Source organism: Blastomyces gilchristii (genome assembly GCF_000003855.2).
Source record: "Blastomyces gilchristii SLH14081 genomic scaffold supercont1.3, whole genome shotgun sequence".
In the NCBI taxonomy this organism is placed as follows: domain Eukaryota; kingdom Fungi; phylum Ascomycota; class Eurotiomycetes; order Onygenales; family Ajellomycetaceae; genus Blastomyces; species Blastomyces gilchristii.
Window position 1 is genome coordinate 762020 of NW_003101680.1, and position 21458 is coordinate 783477.

The following is a 21458-nucleotide window of genomic DNA, read 5'->3' on the forward strand; positions in this document are numbered from 1 at the left end:
AGCATAGGTGCTTTTCTGCTGAACAAACTCCCCATCTGCAGAAGCACATATGTATTTCTAGCTAAAAGCTAACAGAGCTTGAATAGAACAGGTAAAAAGGGAACTTCAAGGGAATATCCAGACATTGGAGTAATTCTAAACGAGCATCAGGACAGGTGCCTCTTTGATTTATGATTTATTATTATTATTATTATTATGAGTATTATTATTATTATTTGTTTTAAGTAGTTACCTTCAAAATTTTTTCTAAAGGAAACAAAAGGAAACCAACTAGTAGCCCCATTTTACATCTAAATCCATGCATCGCAAGGCGGGTGGCCAGGCTTCCAGGATGAGAAAAGTTTATATATTCTTCAACTGGTGAGAATTTTACCAACCACTGTTCTGTCTTATAGCTAACCATCTGTATCTAGTCAATTAAAGCAAAGGCGGGCGTATTATTTAGAAGGGCCGGGACTCAGAAGGGAGGAGAAATAACTCAATATCTATACCAGCCTTGCGAAATGGAACTTCAATCTCAACTGGCAAATTCAACACTTTATATGGGCCGGGATAGCCGACATGACTCTCTCGTATACAAACGTGCACCAGATTAGGCAGGCGAATTTCTTTGTTCATTCCAATTTGTAGCAGCCAGGTGAGATACTCCGGTATGTAAGTAGGAGAGGAGTCGGGCGGTGCATCATTGGCGGAGAACAGAGAATCAGCTTCAAACGCACCAAATTTTTTTTGAAAAAGAATCTATATACGTACGATGAAGCACAGATATCGATGTTAGTTTCAGGAAATTGAGGGGAATGACATGAAGGTTTGGTGAATCCGCCCTACGGCGACAGGAAAAAAGGGGCAGCGAAAAGCGAAAAGAAAAATTAGGGGGGAGATAAACCAAAAGAATATAACTGTACCTCCAAATCTTCTAATGAAGAAGGCAGCCGCTGATGAATGTCACTTCGCAATACCGGACTGTATGTGTCATCATCACTGAGAAGAAAGAGAGTGTCTATCTTCAAAACTCGCAAGCGTTTCATATCGCGTAAAACAACAGGACAACAATCGAAATATTCCCAAAATTCAAGATACTCGCAATTTAATTCGAGTATAGTAACTGTTTCTTGGCAGAAACTAAGCGCATTTGATAATAGTATTCGTTCCGAGCGGACGTTGATGGGGTTCTTTATACTGAAGGCGAAAGCTGTCAATGTTGGGCAGGATGAGATAAGTCTAGGGAGCAGAGAAATGGTTTCGGACGGAACACGGATTGTTAACTCCTTGAGAGACGTCTGGCGCTCCATGTTAGGCGGAAGTCTGACAACAACAGAACGTTGGCGCCCTGTCCTTGAGAAACTGTGATATTCCACGGCTAGAGACTCGATGGCTGGAAGCTGCATATAGCCGGCTGCTACTCCAAGGTTGAGAAGGTGGCCGTATATTTTAACGCAACGGAGTCTACTGAGCGGATTGCTTCGAAGAACCACATGTAGTTTGTCTTCGGTCTCTATTGATAGGACCAACTTTTCGAGGACGTAAAGCTTAGCAAGAACCTCCCAAATACAATCAACTATATGATGGCCCTCTACGTACGTCACTATCGCAATGCTCCGCGTCAGTCCGGCTAGACTTGGGTTTCTCGTGATTGAGCGATTAAATTTTGCCAGCCGCGCGAGGCCTTTGCATTCTGATTCCAGTGATGGTTGGGCAGATATGAATTGAACATCATAGTATAGATATTGAGGCACAATTCCGGCGAGGTAACTGTTTACACGTGCAAGGTTTGCTAAATCATGGTGTCCGATGCTGTCCTTCGAGAGGATTAGATGGACGAGCTCCACAGGTAGATCCTTCCACCCCATCTGGGGAAAATACACCGGTGATTTAATTACTTTTTTTGACTGTCTGGAACTGCGTCAGGAGCATTCAATATAATTGAGCATCACGGGTGCGATTGGGTAGAATGTACAAGTACAACTGAACTCACCTGGTGCTTGCTCAAGGTTGGTTTACCTTGCCTCTAGCTGGTAACTAAGTCATAAAAGCAACAGTGAGATATTAAGAAAAGGCCGGTTTGGTAATAGCGACTATGCATTCTCTGGGGGAAAATCCAGCGTTCACTAAACGATATCGAGCGCCCGGACACAGCTATATAGAATAAAAGAAAAGAAATAAAAGAAATAAAGAAGAAAGAAGAAGAGAGCAAAAATAAGAGAAGAAAGAAAAGAGAAGAAACGGATTGTTTATAGCGAAAAAAAAAAAAAAAAAAAAAAAAAAAAAAAAAAAGGTGGAAGGAAAGGGCGGACGTGGGCAGTGAAAAGGGAAGGTCTCGTACATACCACAACTTGACCATAGACCCAACAAGGAAAGGAAAAGAAAAACATACACAATTGACAACTCAAGTTTATATGATGATAAATCCTGAAATCCCCTATGAGCGGCCCTTCATGTCACCCTCCCACTCCTCAAGTTTCATACTCCTCTTATCCTCCTGCGATGTCTCCGGTCGCACAATATTCGTCAAGGTTACCGAGGACACGGTTGGAATGGCAATAATCAGTGCCCCAACGCATAACCCCCAGTTCATAGCCAGCTGCGTCATAGAGGGAGTTTTCAATGCATTCACCCTCCATGCCATTGCGCCACCAGTGGCTTGAAAAGACTTATATGCTCCGACCAAAATAGCCGTGACAGCCGCAGAGTTGGACATACTGCCAATAAGCCAGTAGCAATATCCTTGCCAGAGTGCATCGTATAGGCCATAGAAGATATAAAGAAACATCGGACCAATGGAAATGTCGGAACTAGTGAAGTCGATGTCTTGCACCAGACCGACTGCTGTGCGCTCGTCCTGCCATCTCTGGAATACATAACCGCCACCCCAGGTGCCCAAGCCGCTTAGCATAAGGACGACCCAACCGAGCCAGGCGCGCTGTCGTCGGTTCATGAATCTCAGATCCATCAGGAAACCCATCAGCAGACCGCCACACATCTGTGCCATCCAGTACAGAGCAGAATTCAGAGAGCGAGAACGAATGTTAAACGTTTTGCCATTCACATCGTTCTGCTGATATGAGTAGAAGACATTCGCGCAGAAAAATAGGGGAAGACTGCATAGGATTTTGACGCGGAAGATGGTGCTGAAGATGAGTTTTCCCAAAGCCGGCAGTGAGCGATCTCGAATCATATATTCGGCTTCGCGAAGTTGGGAGAGTTCAACTCGTGAAGGGGGGCATATAAAGACGCCAATCGCCCAGCCAAATGCCATGACAGCCATCGTGGCGATATATGTGCTGTTGGATACCGTGCCTTCTGGATTGTTGTAGTTGAGCCCGAAACTGGCTAGGGAGCCGATTGTACCACCCATATTAAATATAATCCAGAATAAGGCAATTGCACGGCCCTTCTGGGATTCGGGGACGTAGGTTGTCATTATGGCACCCTGGGCAACCCAGAGGAAGCTGGCCCCTACACCGAGAACGCCACCCGCGACGATGACAAAGGGGCCATTTTCAATATCTTGGAAAATATGTTAGATAGCGGCTTTCTATATAGATCGAAAGATCATTTTGTGTAAATTCGAACAGCACTCGGCCTCTATCAGAATTTGACTCACAGTTAAAGGCCAACAAACTCCCGCTGTAAAGAGCGTACGTCCATCCGCCAACCAACCAACAGGAGCGTGGGCCGATGATCGAGAATATAGGCCCGACAACAAACAGGGCAGTGGCAGCATTCGCCGCGAGCAAGGCTACATTCGCATTGGCTGCAACTGTTGGGTCTACCTGGCCCGAACCCCCTAAGCCAGATAGGGCATTGTACATCTAGACTCGAATATAGGTCAGTAGATCTTCTTTCGTGGTAATGTTAGAACAACGAAGCTCACACTATAGAAAACCACGTACACCAGGACAGCAAAAGCAGATGAAGCTTATCAGCAGCACCTGAAACCAGGCATTGGTGAAGAGAGCAATGTACCACGGTGTGGCAGGCGATCCTAGATCAACAAGGGGCGTTCTGCCCATCTCTAACTCACGATTAGTGATGGTTGAAGAAAATTTTCTCATGCTGCCTCGCGGGCTGGATATGTATTATGCTGTGCAGAAACTGCGGATGAAGGAACATGGGGGGTTTTCGAGAGATAATAAAGGAATGAATGATGGCCACCACGTGCCCGTCCCACATTGAAAATCTGGGGTCTGCCGCTGGGTGGGTATCCCCCTGACTGTCTGGGCTCGATGCTCTGGTTAGCCATATGGCTGCAGTTGCCAATGCCAGGTTTTATACGCCGTATGTAGTACTCCGTGCATGTATTCTGTGGTTCAACCTCGACATTTAGTGGGAATTTAGCGGGCGAAAGGCTCCCGCCAGGCACAGGCACCTGCACGATGTTAACTCTATTAGCAGCTCTGGACCAACGAAAAGCCTCGCACAGGAGGGGTCGGTTTGAGGCAGACGGTTTGGGCGAGGTCCCGGCGACAGGGGCGCTGAAGTGGCGGCTGACTGGCACCGTGACATTTGGAGTGCTACTGACAAGCGGTAATGTCAGGTTTCAGCTGTTTCCCAACCTGGTCCTCGTACTCATATTAATTTCCAGGTGCTATCACGCCACAGGCGTTCGTGGATTCCCCTCCAAATCATAATAAATGATAGAGAAAAACTCTGATACAAACATTTGCAAGTTCGTTCGAAGCCTTGAAAGCGTTGAAAGCGTTGAAAGCGTAGAAAGCTCTCCATTATGAGCGTGGCCGAATAATGTTACCTCAAGGACTCACACAGTCTGATTCTCTCAACCAATGGGTCGCTGTTATCTTTTAAAATCATTGTTATCGAATCCCCGGCAGTTGGTGGACTGCCAACTAGGCCAAGAAAACTCCACTAAATTAGTTAAATAAGCCCAAGAAAAGCCCGAGGCTAGAATATTATTCCGACCAGGCCAACGAACAATGGAATCGGAGGCTTCGATCCAGCCTCAGTAGAGAGCAACTGGCGCGTTTGTCCATTCTCGGGCCAACCATCATTGTTGTCAAGTATGGATCAGGTCATCATCCTTCCGAGGCTGTGTCGATATATTACCCGATATACGCTGCGTACGGTTGCTGTATGGCAGTGCGATAGGAAATATGCCGTCCCAGGAATAATCCTAGCTCCTTCAGGAATTAGGAGACGCCATCTACTCAGCGTACTTGCTGGATCTGACTGGCATTATCCACTTGTTACCCGTGAAGACCCGTGTTAGTACTCTGTATTCGTAGATACTAGAGGGGTCAAGCCTAACGAATAGGCTTGGCATGCCAAGGTCTTACCTAGAAGTGGGAGCGGTTGCCGATGGAAGCCACTAGTAGACGGTAGTTAAGAACTATGCAGGCCCAGCTGCTAGCTAGCTATCGAGCTAGCGGGTTAAACGCCCTAATATTAGGGGCGGCTCCATGTGGCTTAATTGCATACCCCTCACGAGTAACAGCCTCGGGAAATGATTTTGAAAATCACTCAATTAATGTAGCCTTTATTGGAGGCTCTCTGGGAGTCTGGGGCCTATTAGGCGTGCAGGCCCTATTCCCTTGGCACCATGGGGCCAATAGAATAGGGCTTGCCAAGCCTAAGAAGCCTGGTTAGTCTCTGACCTGGGTGAGGCCATGATGAGTATGGGGCTGAGATTAGCAACTGGAAGTCTGACATGGTGGGCACTGGGCAGTGACAGCCACTAATTAACTTCTCTGAAAGTTAGTGGCTGATCCAAGAGAAGGAATGAGTGATTGATTACTCCGTACTCCGTACTTCCACAGAATAATATAAGAATAACCTGGATCTGAGATACGTCAGGGCCGTGGCTTTTTGAGCATCGGGCTAGAACATTGCTTGGCTCGATGGAAGTGTCCTGACACCTAGATGAGTTGCTCGATTCATGAGTCCGGAAACCAAGCTCAGATTTCACCTTTTCGGCGGTAGGACAGTCTAAGCTAGTGTGACGGAGGGATGAGCGGATGAGCTTGTCTAATGTTGACTGATGTATGGAATCGAGCCCATCTCGTCTAACCGCTCTCCTGTTTTAATGCTCAAGTACCGTTAATAAGTTACATCATTATGGTTGGGTTCTCGTTAATCCGCGAGTTCACGCCGAAGTTGATGAGCCTTTTTTCTTGCAATTTTTTTCTGTTTTCCTTTTTGGTGCAAAAGCGCGTCAAATATGCGCGCGGCAACATCTAAGTTAAAGCACAGGGCATGAGGATCGTGCACTGATGGTTCATCCAGTCGACATATTTGATATCACTTGAGTATAGTATCACGGCTCCTGTATGAAAGTAAAGTTTATGAAATCTTGACATTCAATGGGCATGCACCTACATACTGGTGCGGATATTATGTTTTTAGAATATTCATATTGAAAATATGACTACGTTATTCTGAACGTGGTCAGGAGTGCTCTCCTGTCAAGATAACCCGAAATATAGTAGGATATTAAAAATTTCACCCGAAAAAGGTACCGAAAAGCCGACTACATATTCAGACGTCACCTTCAGTTTTCGTTGCCATTATGAAATATCACTCTTCTGGAACCCATTCGCCATCCTTCTTTGTCCATTTAGGCAATTTATCGTCCTGCCTTAGCTTAACAAGTTGCGTTGGAATGCGCAGCTTCCAAGGCTCGCCTTGCGGGATCTCTTGGCCTGGCTTCTGAGCTCTTTCGGCGATCTCATCAGCAATCGGAAGAAAAAGTTTGCTGGAGATGGCCGGGAGTGGGCCGCCGTTCCAGAGCTCGCCGAACTGCATAAAACTATCGGGTTGTCTTTCATCAGCACTTGGAGGTAGCACAATCCAGAATAACAGAAACTAGGGTAGGAAGCATACTGATCGATAGCGGCCTCGAATCCAGGTCTCGTTGGGACTTGAACTCGAGCAAACCCTGCCTTCAGGAACTCATCGAATTGAGGGTCTGGATCCTCAAACGCCAGCCGCTCGGCCCAATACGATTTACGGCCCCAGAAGTATGGGTACATAACGTACACTGGCCCATGCGTTAGTCTACGCTACAGGAAGCTTTCGGGGGAGATATGCAATGGTTTCCACTCACTTATCTGCTCCCATTCAAACGCTTGCTCAAAGAAACGGACGTATTCCCCTTCAGCTTCAGCCTCGTAGAGGTTGATTTGAGGATACCCCCACGGGCCGGTCACAATGGAGTTGAAGCGGTCGAAATGTTGTCCGCTGATAATGGAGATGCAATTCTTCTTCAACTCCTGTTTGATTGTGGCTTGGTTTGCGGCTGGGTTTCTTTGGGATGGAACAATAAGCATGAGCACAACCTGTTGGGTGGCGAGAAACTAACCTTCCCTCAATGATAATTCCTTCCTGCAGCTGCAGGGTCGCCAACTTCTCCTCGTACTCTTGAAGCCTTGCTCTATATGCAGTCACCAGTTTTTTGTGCGTGTCTGCTTTCCACTTATTGGTCGCATCCTCTGTGACTGCACACTTGACATCTACCGTCACAACTGTGCTAGAAGTGTTCCATGTCTTTATTCCCCATGGAATGGTCCCTCTTTCTTTAATAAGCGCAAGAGTGCAAATAAAACCGGAGCCCTCCTTAAATCGGTGTGCCGCATTTCCAACGATGACGTCGACCACCCAATTCGCTTCCCAGTAGTTTATCGTACAGCCGATGGATACTTGCACGGCTTCGTAACCTGAATCGATTGTAATCTGGCCACTGTGCTGGTAGTCTTGCCCAGGCTTACCATCACCTTTGTTGACTTGGTCGGTCGCTGTAATGTAGTCTGCAGGTGGGGGCTCCACATCGGTTGCTTCGTACGTTTTCACCCAATGGCCGTAATTTTCCTCGCCTTCTTCTGAAATTTGGGACGGCTCCAGGGCAAACTTTTGCGGTTGCTCCAGCATTGTTCGGGTTTCCGCAGCTTTGGTCATAGTGTTGATTACCCATGCAGCAGGCTCCGGAACCATGAAATCACTAATTATTTCAGTGAGCATATGCGCCTCCATGGAAAACCAGGCGGGGAGAGAGATACTCACAATAGAGTGCGCAACCCATAATTGAAAACTTGGGCTTCATATCTACAGTTTAAAGTAAGACAAATCGCTCTCGTAAATGGGAAACAAAATATTGTTTGGATGATACTTACACCTTATTCACCCACTGGTAAACACCAGATATATTCGCGTTGCCGGTAGAATTATTGATACCATGCAAATTCTTCTCCACGACTTCAGACTACGAGAAAATGTCAGAGAAGTATCCTACCGTGGTGTGCTCACGGACACTTACTGTTGTTGTTGTAGTCGTCTTCTGGAGGACTCGTTCTGTAATCTTCTTGATAGCTTTCTCTGTAACGTCCTGTGAAAACTATAGAGATGTTAAAATCCAAGCCAAAAAACACAAAACAGCAACTACAAAAATCGGGGTTACCTGCTTACCTTCGTTGCTGTTTTGGTAGATTCCTCCTTGGATCGATTGTGGCCACCTTCAACTTTTGCGGAGACTTCCACCGCAGGGCCGTACTTCGCTGTCACCTGGACGCCCCCTTTCAGTTCATAAGCCTCTTTGATTTGCTTTTGAGTCTCCTGACCCATCTCGAACCGGCTCGTTGAAGCCAGCTCTCGGGTGTCTTCACGGATAGTCTCGGTCTCGAGACTAGTCACGGTCTCTGTTCTGTCTGTCCGGACATGTTCACGGCTCTTTGATTCGCCTTTCAACACATTCTCAATATGGGCAATATCAGCGCCTTCATAGCCAATTAACCGCTGCTTCACTACAAGGAGATCCCCAACGCCGACCTTGTTTACCTTGCCAATGGTGTGCGGAACCCTTGGATCTGGAGGTGGCAGCAGTGGAAGCTTAGGCACATGTAACCCAAAGTTGATTCCAGTGAAGAACTGGCTGTACCTGCTAGGCCGTGGTGTCCTCGCGCTCACCAACGTATTCCCAACTCGAATAATCCGTATATCCTCGAAGGAGGGTGCTAGCATCTTCAGATTTCGTTCAGCCTCGCGCATCTTCTGACGGAAGAGTCGGACAATGTCTTGTGGTTGAAACATTAGCTATACTTCAAATCATATTTGACCGTTGGGGACATACCAGGTAATGGTACCGTATCCGGCTCAATCCCTTCCTTTTTCAAGAGGGCTGCTGTATTCTCAGATAAAGACACTTCTTTTTGAAGTTTCAAGGCATTTTGCCTCGCAGAGAGAGGCAGAAATTTTCCTATCCCTTGCAAGCCGGCACCGGCGGTAAGCAGCTCGCGAGTAAGACCCAAGGCGGATGTCGAACCAGCTCCGTCTTGTAACTGCAATGGATCCGCTGCCAAAACCGGATCGGTGACTGTTGCTGCAATTTTCGGTGCGTCGGGCGGATCTACGGGAGTGGTGCCAGATCGTGCAGCAGCGGCTCGGAACTGGTCAACGTTAAGGCCCCTTAGGGTTGCTTGCAGGTCGAGTCTACTCTTCAACAAGGAGACCGCCGAGTACTTAGTATCAGGGATAAACCCATCATGTGGCTCCTGCTTAGTGATCTGGAAATTCCGCGGATCCATTGCCGTCAACTCCTTCACAGCCCGATAAAGTTGATTGTGGAGGCTGAGAAGGCGATCTGCCTCTTTTTCGGTGTCATCAGTGGGATCCTCGTTACTGTCGTCGGGCTCTGAGAGTACCGATTTTAATTGAGCTTCAGTCGGAAGCAACAGTGATCGTTTTCGGTACCCAAAGAGATTGAGGCTGTCTTCTGTTGGCGGCGTGGGATCTCCATCTGGATTGGGTCTGCTCACGCGTACCCACAGAGCGGGCGTCTTCGGAGGTTCCCATCCGGGGACGGTGGTATGCGCTTGGATGCAAACATACACATGCACACTATACGAAACTTGATCGCCGACCTTATAGGCCGTGTTTTCGCTCCATTCAGGAGCGGTTACAGGAGCAGTCACTTCAGTGTGTCCAGTGACAAGTTCTTTAAACGCCCTTGCGTTATCATTTGAAACAGCTGGTTGCGTATCTTTTTCCAGCTGGACTGCTTTTTCAATGAGCTCGAGGTCGCGGATCTGGGTGACAAGAGCTTCAACTGGTTTTGAGTGCTCCGCCTTGGAAATTAACGTTAAATTTGATATTCGGTGAAAGAAATCATATTCAAGCTAGGGAGTGGCCAAAAGATATTGGACAGGGAACAGAAAGTACCTGGTCATATTTGATTGCTACCACAGAATCGCGAAGATTGCGGAGCAGAGTAACGAATTCCTCACTCTTAACTAGGTCTGATGCTGCTATTCCAAACGCGCGTTTCGTCAATTCAAGAACTACAGTATACTGTAGATCATCATTGACGCTGCTAGCCTCATCAATCAGCACTTTAAATTCACGTAGCTTCTTTTGAAAATCTGATCCGCTAGGGTCGCTAATGAATTCTTTGCTGGAGATAAATTTTTTGACAACTTTCAATGCTTCGGTTCTAAGGTTTTGTGATTTAAGAGCAGCCAAAAGCTCCCTTTGAAAGGGCGAATCTTGAAATAAAGGGATGCTAGGTTTGCGAGCATCCTGAGATACATGAGCTGGGTGGTGGAAAGGTCAGCGATGATATTTGCTCCAGGAGGAGTGACAATTACCTACGCCGAATCAAGAGGAAATTGAACAGCGGTTCAGTCATTCTTTGCATAGGCTTTCTCCTGAAGGCTAGAGTGGTTCTTTGAAACGATGGAAATTGGCGGAGGAAAATGAGTCCTAACCCACCGACAGTGCCTGGTGAAATGGCAATCCACCCACTTTATATATTGCTTTGGACAGAACGGCCTCCCCCAATTTCTAGAGCTGAAGGTATCACACGAGCCTCGTGGCCCATTTCACAAGGCTGGGTAGGCAACAGCACATTTTTTCCCGTGGAGGCGGCGCCGCCAACATAAAAAACGAGCCCGATGGAGGTGATGAATCCTTGGTACATGCGGGAAAGCCTCCAAAACACTCGACTACAGAGGCTGAGACATTCGTGATGAATGAAGCGGCGCACCCAGCTGAAGATTGTTGCATAGATTGATAATGTGATAGGAATGGGAGCTATCAAAACTCAAATTTTAAGCCGCATTGGACTCACCCAGACTCGACCGTTCGCAATATCCCATGATGCCGCCACAAACTTAGAACTGTGCACTGCCCACCACAAGTGGGAAAACGAAAAAGTAAAGAAGAGAGGAAAAAAAAGGAAAAGAAGAAAAAAAGTCAGCTTATTCATGACTGATCCCCGGAAAATTGATATTAAAAAAAAAACCTCTGCTGGGAATACCATTGTCAATCAGCACATATCTTTTGTGACATAACGATAAAGCATCATGGAAAAGATCACAGAAGCCGATCTTGAGAAGGTACTGCAGCAAGCCAAAAATGAGCTGATAAAACTGTTCACCAATGCCTCCACGAATACGTCGCAGATTGGTATCGCCCGAGAACGAGTGGACATCATGAACGAGCAGTGGACAACAGCACGGGCGAAGATTGTCGAGACATATGGCGGAATGGCCATTTCATGGGAGCACAAGATCAACAAGATGTCAAAGTGGTTCGAGCACGCGACGACTAAAGCCGCAGAGAAGGTGGCATACGAAACGACGAGCTATGATCGATTGAGCAGCCATAAAAGGAAGGATGCAGACCACTACGTGTTTGCAAATGCTTGGGCTCGTTCCAAAAATGAATTCTTCGTATGGTATAAGAACGAATACACAGGCGTAACGCACATCTGGGAAGCAAATCCGCTAGTCCCCAGGCTGACGGCGGCAATCAGAGACGAATTTCAGACTTGGTTCCAGCGACAAGTCGTCACACAAAGCCTGTTGGATCAGTCGTCTGCAGCTGCCATGCACGACTTTCTAAGCGAACGGCCGGATATGATTGTCCTTCTCAATCTAATTCCTCGTTTGCCGAAAATCAAAAGCATAAGCCAGGGGACCATCGACCGCCCGGCGGCTGTCGCAGCCATTGAGCTCACATTGTCTTTGGTGCCTTTTTTGGGAAACGCAATAGCATTGTATGAATTGTGGGCAGGCCGCGATCTATTCGGCTACGAGCTGAGCCATGTCGAGCAAGCCATCCTTGCCGCATCTATCCTTTTACCTGTCGCTGGTAGAATGGTTAAAGGGGGTAGAGCGCTATACACAGAGGCACGACTCGTCAAGCTCTACGGAAAAAATGCCGCCTCGTGGGGCAAAGTCTTGAATGCGTCTGCACGAGCTAGCGAACAACCAGCGGCAATCAGATCAATCGAGGCTGGCGAAGAAGCTCTAGCGAAGCTCGGTCGGGTTGAAGGAAAAATTGCCCAGGAAGCTGCGGCGGGTGTGAAAGCCGTTGTACACTCGCCCGGCACCCTTCCCAGGTTTGTCGCTCCGGAGACCAAAGTCCTTTGGGAAACACTCTCCAAGAAATACCCTATCCTGGACAAGTTGGACGAAATCGCCCTGGATAGGGTCCTCAGAAAAGGGCCCAATATGAACCATATCAAAGGACAATTGCTGGAAGAACTTGCCGAGTCGCATCTCATTCCTATGCTGAGAGAGCGACATGTTGGATTTGCGTTAGGAGTAAAGGTACCCCAAGGAAAGACTCTAGAGTTCATCCCTGGATATTCTATTATGGACGCCTCAGGGCGGCAAATCACGGACGGCGTACTCGGCTATACGGACAAGCAGGTGTTCAATATCCTTGCCATCTTCGAAGCGAAGGCGGGAAGAAAGGGCGCCAGAGAGTTGACGGTGACAACGACAAGAGTCTCGAAAATGAGTCAAGATGACCTGCTTGAAGTGAAAGCGGAAGCCAAGGAGTCTTGGCTGAACGCAAGAGGGATCGCACGGCGCAAGAAGCAACCCTTCTCTAAAACGGTAGCTGACTTTGAAAAAAAGGTAAAATAAATGCCGGCTCTCATAGTGCGAAATTTGAATACCTTCTAATTGGTAAATGATTACACAGCTTCTTAAAACCAAAGACAGCGGTCAACTGCAAAGGGACCTTGAGCGGCTGAGTCGGAATGCCGGAAAACCGTTACCCAAAATCTACATCGGTGAAGTAGACACTGCTGTCCGAATAAGCCCAAACAACACAAAATTCTTTGGAATCTTTCCCAAGGGAATACGAACCAGCTTAGTAGAGGCTGAAGCCAAGGCTGCTGGTTTCAAATTCGAAGCGTTGACAGTACCAATTCATAAGACACAGTTGAACGCTATGGCACAGGAACTGGCCCCACATTCTAAACGGATGGTAACGAAGGAGCAATAGCGGGAAAGAATGATCGGCACGTACTCAACGTGTTCGTATACCAGAGTGAGGGTGGTATAAGAAAGTCCATCAATAGTTCATAGTTATTGGGTTTCTCCTGCTTCAACCTCGTACATCCCTTTCGTAAGAGCAGGCAGTTGCAACTTCCGACAATATCAGTGTTTGGCTTGCCGTTTTGGTTCTGTTTACGTATCCGTACAATGATAACATTTTGGAATACACGCGGAGAGAGCAAGGTCATTGGTAAGGAAAGAAAGAAGAAAATAGGGCAGATCGGATCTATTCCGATTTAGTTAAAATGTCCCAATGTGAAAATTTTCAAGCGTGCCTTCACATCTACCTTGGCCATCTAGGTTGAAATCGGCTGCAATGTGTATTGATTAAAACCGCCAACCATAAATGAAGGACTTGAGTACGAGTAGAGGTAGTGGAAAACAACTCATTTCGTGACCATGTGTCCACTGATTGAATTCCGGCGGTAGCCACTTGTGCTACCGGGCCATGGTATCTGGCGGGAAGCGTCTGGATACCATATTCAACATCCGCAGCCATAGATCATAGTCAAGGGAAAAAGTTCCTAGAGTCATACCTTAACTATCGTAGATAAGGGGCAGGCAAAATGGAAATGACAAAAACCTGCCATAAATATGGTTGTGTCATCATTTCAACAACCTTAATAAGTCAGCTTGCATCCTTGCTCTTCTCCTCTAAGACTATTTAGTCTTCAAGTGGTCGTTTCATCAGTTCTGAAAGTTCACTGACGACCTTCAATTGCTTTTGAAACAAATGTCTCAGTGATGGGAAAACAGCGAACAATTTCCTGGGGGGTTGCGGTATCTAGAAAAAGGCTCTCCTCTCTCCTGACCAAAGGAATTGCTCATTCAAGGAGGGTATGTGCAATCAAGCACCGAAAACTACGCCCCATACACTTCGAGCCTCGTGTATGGAGCAAGTGCACAGAGCTGGCGCACGTTTGCTGAAGCTCTGGCTGGATAAAATGCCAATGAGCTTTCTCCTGAAAATAAATCATTTCCCGATGACGGAGAATCCAGGAGCAACACGGAAGGACTGAGGATATAGAGGGAACATGTACTGTAATGTGTACATTAATAATCAAGCTGAGACGGTATCGCCATGATGTGTTGTCAGGAAGCAGAAAACTTGACCTCGCTAAGTGCGCCACTTGACCTCGTTACATAATCATGACCCCGACCTCGCACAATACAGTAATAATCAGTTAGTAATTGACTTTCAATCTTTCAATCCATTCTGTGAGAGAGGTTGAACATGGTTGATTGTTGTTATCTAACTAGTAGCTAGTGAAAGCTAAATATATGTGTGTGGGTCACGTGGGTTAGGGCTTGTGTAGTAGCTCCAACACCCCCCCATGCTACGCAGGCCAGTTAATCCACGCAGTCAAAAGCGCCCAAATCATTCAAATCTGCAATAAAAATTAATTACAAAAAGTAGAGTCTAGTTTCCTCATAAGGACTAGCTCCATACATGAAAAACATAAAAAACATGCAAGAAGAACGCTCAAATCCATTCTTTCAGTATTGGTATTACCCCCAGTTGTTCTAACGCCGCGGGATCTCATTCTTATTATTTTTGTGGTTTTCATCGTCATAGGCATAGGCATAGGTCATCGGTATGGGCATCGTAGGCACTGTGGCCTGGCATCATGGTCATCGGTATGGGCATCGTAGGCACTGTGGCCTGGCATCATGGTCATCGGTATGGGCATCGTAGGCACTGGGGCCTGGCATCATATAGGCACTGTGGCCTGGCATCGTAGGCACTGTGGCCTGGCATCATATAGGCACTGGGGCCTGGCATCGTAGGCACTGTGGCCTGGCATCATATAGGCACTGGGGCCTGGCATCGTAGGCACTGTGGCCTGGCATCGTTATCGGTATTTCCATCGTTTTGGCGTCGATACTGGCGGTTATGGTTATGATTATGTCCGTGACATCGTTGACACCACGGGTTATGGTTATATCCATGATATCGTTGATACCACGGGGTTATGGTTTTGATTATGGTTATGGTTTTGTGAAATCTGACCTCCGGATCCACAGTATTTTTGATATTGATATTGTTATTGGCATTGTTATTGGGCATCATTATCAGGATTTTTGGTGTTCTTGTCATTCAACTGAGCAATATGCTGTCTCGGAATGGCGGCTTCATTGCAGTCTGTCATATCTTCGTGTTCTGGAGGATTATCTTGGGCTTGATTATTCTTGTTGTCTTCGCGCGGTTATTGATGTTGGAAAGGATCCAGCTATCTGATTCTCTGGGATCTCTTCGCGGTTGATTGATCTTGTATTGACAGGCATTTGGCATGGGGTATTTGAATGAAAGAAGCAGCTATTTGAAAAGCTTATTGTATGATTATTGCATGGTTATAATGCTTCGTAGAAGTGCAAGGGCTTCATAACCTGTGAGAGAGGTTGAACATGGTTGATTGTTGTTATCTAACTAGTAGCTAGTGAAAGCTAAATATATGTGTGTGGGTCACGTGGGTTAGGGCTTGTGTAGTAGCTCCAACACATTCTGTAGCGCCTTGGTGGCATTGCCCTAGCGATCGCTCCGCCTGCACGTGATCTCTTATGTTATATAACGTAGCTAGCTGCTCCCATAATAATAGAAGGAGCAACCTTTCCCACTTACAGGTTATAGCCCGGAACGTTCGCGTTTTTTTTTTCTTCTAATAAGACCCCTTATACGCGTTTTTATAGAAGGATTACACTGTAGTCAATTATCTGCAGATTGATTCACTTTTCTATGTTGATTTAAATAGAAGATATTCTCATTACTCAGAACAAGCAGATGTATCTAGAAATTAAGAGATTATATTCTTTCTTTAAGTTAACAACTGAATGAGATTGATCTCATCTGAATCTCTTTTCTTATATCTATACTCAGGTTGTGATGACTGATAAGTAGCTTATCTACTTCTCAGAGTAATAGAAAGAAGACTCTACACTTTCATTCTTATACTCAGACAGCTCAACAGGTCTCTATTAATAAAGAATCAGATAAAGATAACATTACTTAGTATATAGAAGTTACAGAGAGAGTTATGAAGTTATTTACTAGTTAAGATATAAACACTCATTATAAATTCAATGATGAAATCTCAAGCTCAAGTGCTATATATACAGTATTTACAGAAGTGTGTTCTGTCAGCAGTTCTATATCTAGAATGAGTCAAGATAACATGATATTTATATTATTAAACAACCTTATAATGTTCTGTGATAGAATAAGTATGTATTGAGAGATTATCTCTGCTATGAATAATTTTAAATCTCAGATCTACAAATATTAAAAGAATGTTCAAAAAGTTATAAATACTAAGACTGTAATTATGTTTAATAATATCAATTATTAGACCTGATGTACAGAAATTCTTACAGATACTGAAGTTGTTAATGAATCTGATATTTTTATAAAGAATCAACATGTCTGTTCAGATAATATCAGTCAAGATATGTTAAGTGCTGAAAAATAAAGTATTTATATCAAAATACTGTATCAATGTATATTGCAGTTCTTATTAGAATCTGTATATACAATTATTGAAACTCTTGAGCCAGATAATACAGCTGTATTATAAGAAAGAATTGAAGTTAAGTACACTGTCTCACTTGTGAAAAAATGTATGAATATCATAAAAGAATTAATTATCTTATATGTTAAGAAAAATGATTATCTAGTATTTCAGAGAAGATTCTATTATTTAATTATATATCACAAGAAGTTAGTAAATAACTTAAAAGACTTCTATCATGATCTCTTTCTTATTGATTTAAAAGATTATTAAAAGTCTTTTATTAAGATATATTTGAATAATTTCTACATAACTGATCAAGACTCTATTTACAATATTAATATTGAAGATCTTATGAAACAGATGATAAATTATATAAGCAAGTCTAAGAATGAATATCTCAAGCTGTAGTAAGTTAATATAGTTATTACAATCTCTACTATATCATCTACTAACAGCTTTAAGTGCAATATATGCAGTACAAACTGACACTCAAAGAACACTTACTGATATCTACACTCTGAACTTACTACTGAACAGTGATATGAGATAAACAAGAACTGTATCATTACATCTGAAGAGAATGATAGTAGTAATATCAGTGAATATAGCAAGCAGAGAGATAAGAAGAAGAATAAGAATAAGAATAATAAAAAGAATGAATCTTCTGATCTTCTAGTCTCTCAACTCACTACAGCTAATACTGTGATCACTTTTTCAGTGACTGTCAGCACTATATTCAAGCCTTGATTTCTTGATACATGTGCAAGCTTCAATATGACAGAGGAAAAGCAGTTTCTTATTCAATATAAGACTTATATCAGTGATCTCAAGATTAACACTGCAGATGAAGATTATAATTATATCAAGAAAATTAGCAATCTTCTCTTAGAATCTGAAGAAGGAAATATTACAATCTGTGATATTCACTGAATTCTCAATCTCACAGTCAATCTGTTGTCATTTGTCAAGCTTGAAGATCAGAGCTTTTAATTTGAATTATTATTATTCACTTCATCTTACTTTCTCATGAGAGTCTCAAATGACATTACTTTCACTGTAATTCACACATCTCAGAGCTTCATATATAAGATTGTTAAAAGAATGTTGAAAGTTAACATTTATTATAAGTCAAGAACAGTATATTACACTGTGAAATTATATATATATATGAATGCTGTAACTACTGCTGACAATAATAATTTCACTAATAATAATCAGACTTACTCTCTCACAATTGCTAAAACACTTGCTGAATAGTATACAGACTTAGATTATATATATACAGAAGTCATCATTGCATTAATAAAGAATTCATTGTCAGATATCTGAATCAAGAGCTTCAAGACTAGTTTTTTCTGTGACAGTTGTATGAAAGAGAGTATAACATGTTATTTTTCTCAGACTCTCATGTCACAAGCAACTCAATTCATGCAATGTATTCATATTAATCTTGCAGGTGACAGATGCATATTAAATGAGATATCTGATCACTCTGTTGAGTTGTATCAGGAAACTAAATACTATATATTGATTACAGACAATGTGATGAGGTATAGATGAGTCTATTTCATACAAAGCAAAGATTAAGCTTATGACTATTATACTCATTGAGCTCAATTTACAAAGAATTTGAGGTTTACAGTGCCTGTATACATTAGAACTGATATTGATGAAGTGTTCAGATCTGCAAAGATCATCATATTATTCAGTAATTATAATACAATTTAAGAGCTGATGACTTCTCATTCTTTACATCAAGATAGCATCTCTGAACGCAGGATCCGCATGATTATGACACACATGAGAATGATCATTATTGACAAGAACATTTCTAAGAAATTTTGAGTGAATGTATTGAACACTGTTATTACAATAACTAATAACATGTCTATGTTTACTATACTATACAATGAGAAGTATTAATCTACAGTTGCAGAAGATAAGAAACTTATCTGCAGCTCTCATACAATCTCTTTTTCAGTTCTGATAAACATTTCACTACAGATCTCACATTTTCACAAGCTTGAGTCAGATGTCTACACTCATCTTCATGAATTGTAGAAGTCAGTAGACAAACTGTCTGCTTGAGCTGATTTATATAAACTTATTGAATTCTGTGAATGTATGATCTACTGTATGTGAAGTTCTATGTCAGATAAGCTCATTGATATGAGTGATGTGATTTTCCTCACAAAAGCATAAGAAATGTCAAAGAATGTGACTGTTACTATAACTGTGAAAGTTAACACTGACTCAATTACTATCATCTATATAATGAAGAATTCTGACACTTCTGATTTTTTAAAATCACATATTTCATGAATGCAGTCTGTAAAGATCTTTATAACTTACATCTCTTCACTGATTACTAATGACTTGTCAAAAAGCTTTAAGAATGCAGTAGGTTAATCAGAGAGTATAGAAGAATGATGAAGATGTTCAATACAATATAAAATAACTGATTTAGAGAGATGAAAGATCTGAACACTTGTACTGTGTTCTGATATTTCTGCTGATGAACCTGTGACTCTCAGCTACTGAGTATTCATAGAGAAGAATTACTCTGAGAACTTCAATACTGATGAAGACAGTATATTATGAAAGTTCAGATGAGTAGTCTATGATAATTGACTTAAGAAAAGCTCAAGAGAGAAAATATATGTCTCTGTTATAATGAATATAATGAATTGTATGATGTTTATCATTGCAGTGAAATGCAGATGAACTCTGTATTAAGTTAATATTATACTTATCTATCTACACAGATAACTAGAGAAGACAGTTTACATATGTCAATTCACTGATTTCAAAGCAGACACTTCATGCATGATGATGTGTGCTGTTGAGAGATCTCTATATAACTTGAACTCTGCAGTAAAAATCTGATATGATTATCTCACAACTCTGCTGTGAGAATATAAATTTATTCTCAGTCTGTACAACTCTGATCTCTGATGACATGACATGTGAAAGAATCTATATATGATAATCTATATCAATGATCTTCATATTATAGCTGAGCAGTCTGTGAATACTGATTAATTAATGAACATGCTGAGTGAAAAGCTTGAGATTAAAGATCTTAAGAAATCTAAAAGATATCTGAGTATGAAAGTCAGTTGTATGAAGAATGAGATTAAATTAACACTTGAATAATATATTATATACTTGATATAAGATTTTCATCTTGATAATGCAGTTACTGTTTACTCACTCATGAATAAAGACTTATATCTAGATGACTTCTCTATATCAGAGAAGAAAAGCAGATTTACAAAGACTTAATATCAATATAAAGTTGACTGTCTGCAGTATTTAGCAGTTAAATTATGTCTGAATATTACTCATATGACATTTCTTCTAGCACAGAAGAACTCAGCTCTTACACTGAAAGTATGAAAAGCTCTACTACATGTTATACACTATCTTCACAGTACTAAGAATCTGAGTATATTTTACAAGAGTCTGAACAATGACATGAGTGACTTGCTAAATGCAATGTATGCATCAGTTAAATACACAGATTCTGACTGAGTCAGTTCTCTTAATGATGATCAGAAGTCTATATCTGAGTTTATCTTTAAAGTTATGAGTGTCTCTATATCATGATGATCTGTCAAGCAGCCCTGTATATCTCTCAGCTCAAATAAAGCTGAGTATGTGACTCTTAGTAAGACAGTGTGTGAGACAATATAATTATATAATATAATAATGAACTTGTTATTCATTCTGAATAACTCAATCAAGATTTATACTGATAATAAGAATTCAATTGATCTGATCACTGTGACAGTGATGACTGTGCACAGTAAGTATATTAATATATAATTTCATTTCTTATATACACAGCTGAATGAGAAGATTATATCTTTGAAGTATATCTCAACTGAGAAAATGACAGCAGATGAATTAATCAAATCTTTAGACACTATTATATTTCAGTGATTTCTTGATTTATTAGACCTTACAGATGGAAAGAGTCAGAATGCCTGAAATTAATGTATGTAGCATGATTTGAAGAAACTCAGAAACTGCATGACAGGCTTTTCTATATAACATTTGAAGATAATCATAGTGTTAAGATCTTGCACAGTGATATGAGAAGAGATGTAGTATCTTGATAGCATTGCTCTAGTAATCACTCCGCCTGCACGTGATCTCTTATATTATATAATGTAGCTAGCTGCTCTCATAATAATAGAAGAAGCAATCTTTCTCACTTACACATTTATTCACTCAGCTTATCAATCAATCAAAGCATGTATAGCTGATTCATAATCAATTAAATAAATAGATAAATTCATATAGAATATAAAGAGATATTTTACAGAATTTTAAAATATATCAAGATAAAAATATTTAATAATTGATTTTAAATTGATTTTAAATTGATTCTGAATTGATTCTGAATTGATTATAGTAATAAAAATAGATTTAGTGCAGCATACATCACCTGTAGTGTATGCCGATCACATATCGTACATGTAAAAAGGTAAATCTTGTCTTATTCTTCAAGATGGAGATGGGCGGACACCTCTATATATATATATATACATGCTTGTTTATTTATTGTGATTGACTTTTACAGAAGAAAGGAGTGAAAGTCTCAGAAAGAAAGAGGCAGAAGTCTTAGAAAGAAAGAGACAGAAGCTATACA

General features: G+C 42.3%; 5 protein-coding genes across 9 annotated transcripts; 1 reads left to right on the forward strand and 4 right to left on the reverse strand.

Moving 5' to 3' along the window:
• Window positions 1-325: 325 nt before the first annotated feature.
• BDBG_01787 (uncharacterized protein) lies at window positions 326-1999 on the reverse strand. Its single transcript, XM_031720489.1, has 3 exons — window positions 1976-1999; window positions 906-1893; window positions 326-741 (listed from the first exon to the last, which is right to left on the reverse strand). The coding sequence occupies exons 2-3, from the start codon at window positions 1848-1850 to the stop codon at window positions 442-444; spliced, it is 1245 nt and encodes a 414-aa protein (XP_031576693.1). The 5' UTR covers window positions 1851-1893; window positions 1976-1999; the 3' UTR covers window positions 326-441.
• On the reverse strand, window positions 1905-5017 carry BDBG_01788. 2 transcript variants are annotated; one of them, XM_002627071.2, is made up of 4 exons: window positions 4934-5017; window positions 3894-4866; window positions 3605-3812; window positions 1905-3507 (listed from the first exon to the last, which is right to left on the reverse strand). In XM_002627071.2, exons 2-4 carry the CDS (start codon window positions 4053-4055, stop codon window positions 2420-2422), a joined length of 1458 nt encoding a protein of 485 aa, XP_002627117.2. In that variant the 5' UTR covers window positions 4056-4866; window positions 4934-5017; the 3' UTR covers window positions 1905-2419. The 2 variants fall into 2 exon arrangements, with proteins under 2 accessions (XP_002627117.2, XP_031576694.1); XM_031720490.1 differs by having other exon boundaries at window positions 3875-4866.
• Window positions 5018-5885: 868 nt separating this feature from the next.
• On the reverse strand, window positions 5886-14379 carry BDBG_01790 (uncharacterized protein). Its single transcript, XM_002627073.2, has 12 exons — window positions 13104-14379; window positions 10594-13039; window positions 10165-10535; window positions 9077-10070; window positions 8416-9020; window positions 8267-8344; window positions 8124-8212; window positions 8014-8055; window positions 7316-7951; window positions 7061-7260; window positions 6838-6994; window positions 5886-6763 (listed from the first exon to the last, which is right to left on the reverse strand). Exons 2-12 carry the CDS (start codon window positions 10637-10639, stop codon window positions 6532-6534), a joined length of 3450 nt encoding a protein of 1149 aa, XP_002627119.2. The 5' UTR covers window positions 10640-13039; window positions 13104-14379; the 3' UTR covers window positions 5886-6531.
• BDBG_01791 (uncharacterized protein) lies at window positions 10940-13665 on the forward strand. The gene is made up of 2 exons (XM_002627074.2): window positions 10940-12869; window positions 12937-13665. Exons 1-2 carry the CDS (start codon window positions 11307-11309, stop codon window positions 13240-13242), a joined length of 1869 nt encoding a protein of 622 aa, XP_002627120.1. The 5' UTR covers window positions 10940-11306; the 3' UTR covers window positions 13243-13665.
• A 565-nt stretch (window positions 14380-14944) lies between the features above and the next one.
• On the reverse strand, window positions 14945-15796 carry BDBG_16472. Of its 4 annotated transcripts, XM_031724413.1 has the most exons (3): window positions 15140-15743; window positions 15094-15117; window positions 14945-15025 (listed from the first exon to the last, which is right to left on the reverse strand). In XM_031724413.1, exons 1-3 carry the CDS (start codon window positions 15391-15393, stop codon window positions 14971-14973), a joined length of 333 nt encoding a protein of 110 aa, XP_031576696.1. In that variant the 5' UTR covers window positions 15394-15743; the 3' UTR covers window positions 14945-14970. The 4 variants fall into 4 exon arrangements, with proteins under 4 accessions (XP_031576696.1, XP_031576698.1, XP_031576695.1 ...); XM_031724414.1 differs by having other exon boundaries at window positions 14945-15117; window positions 15140-15796; XM_031724416.1 differs by lacking the exon at window positions 15094-15117.
• Window positions 15797-21458: the final 5662 nt, after the last annotated feature.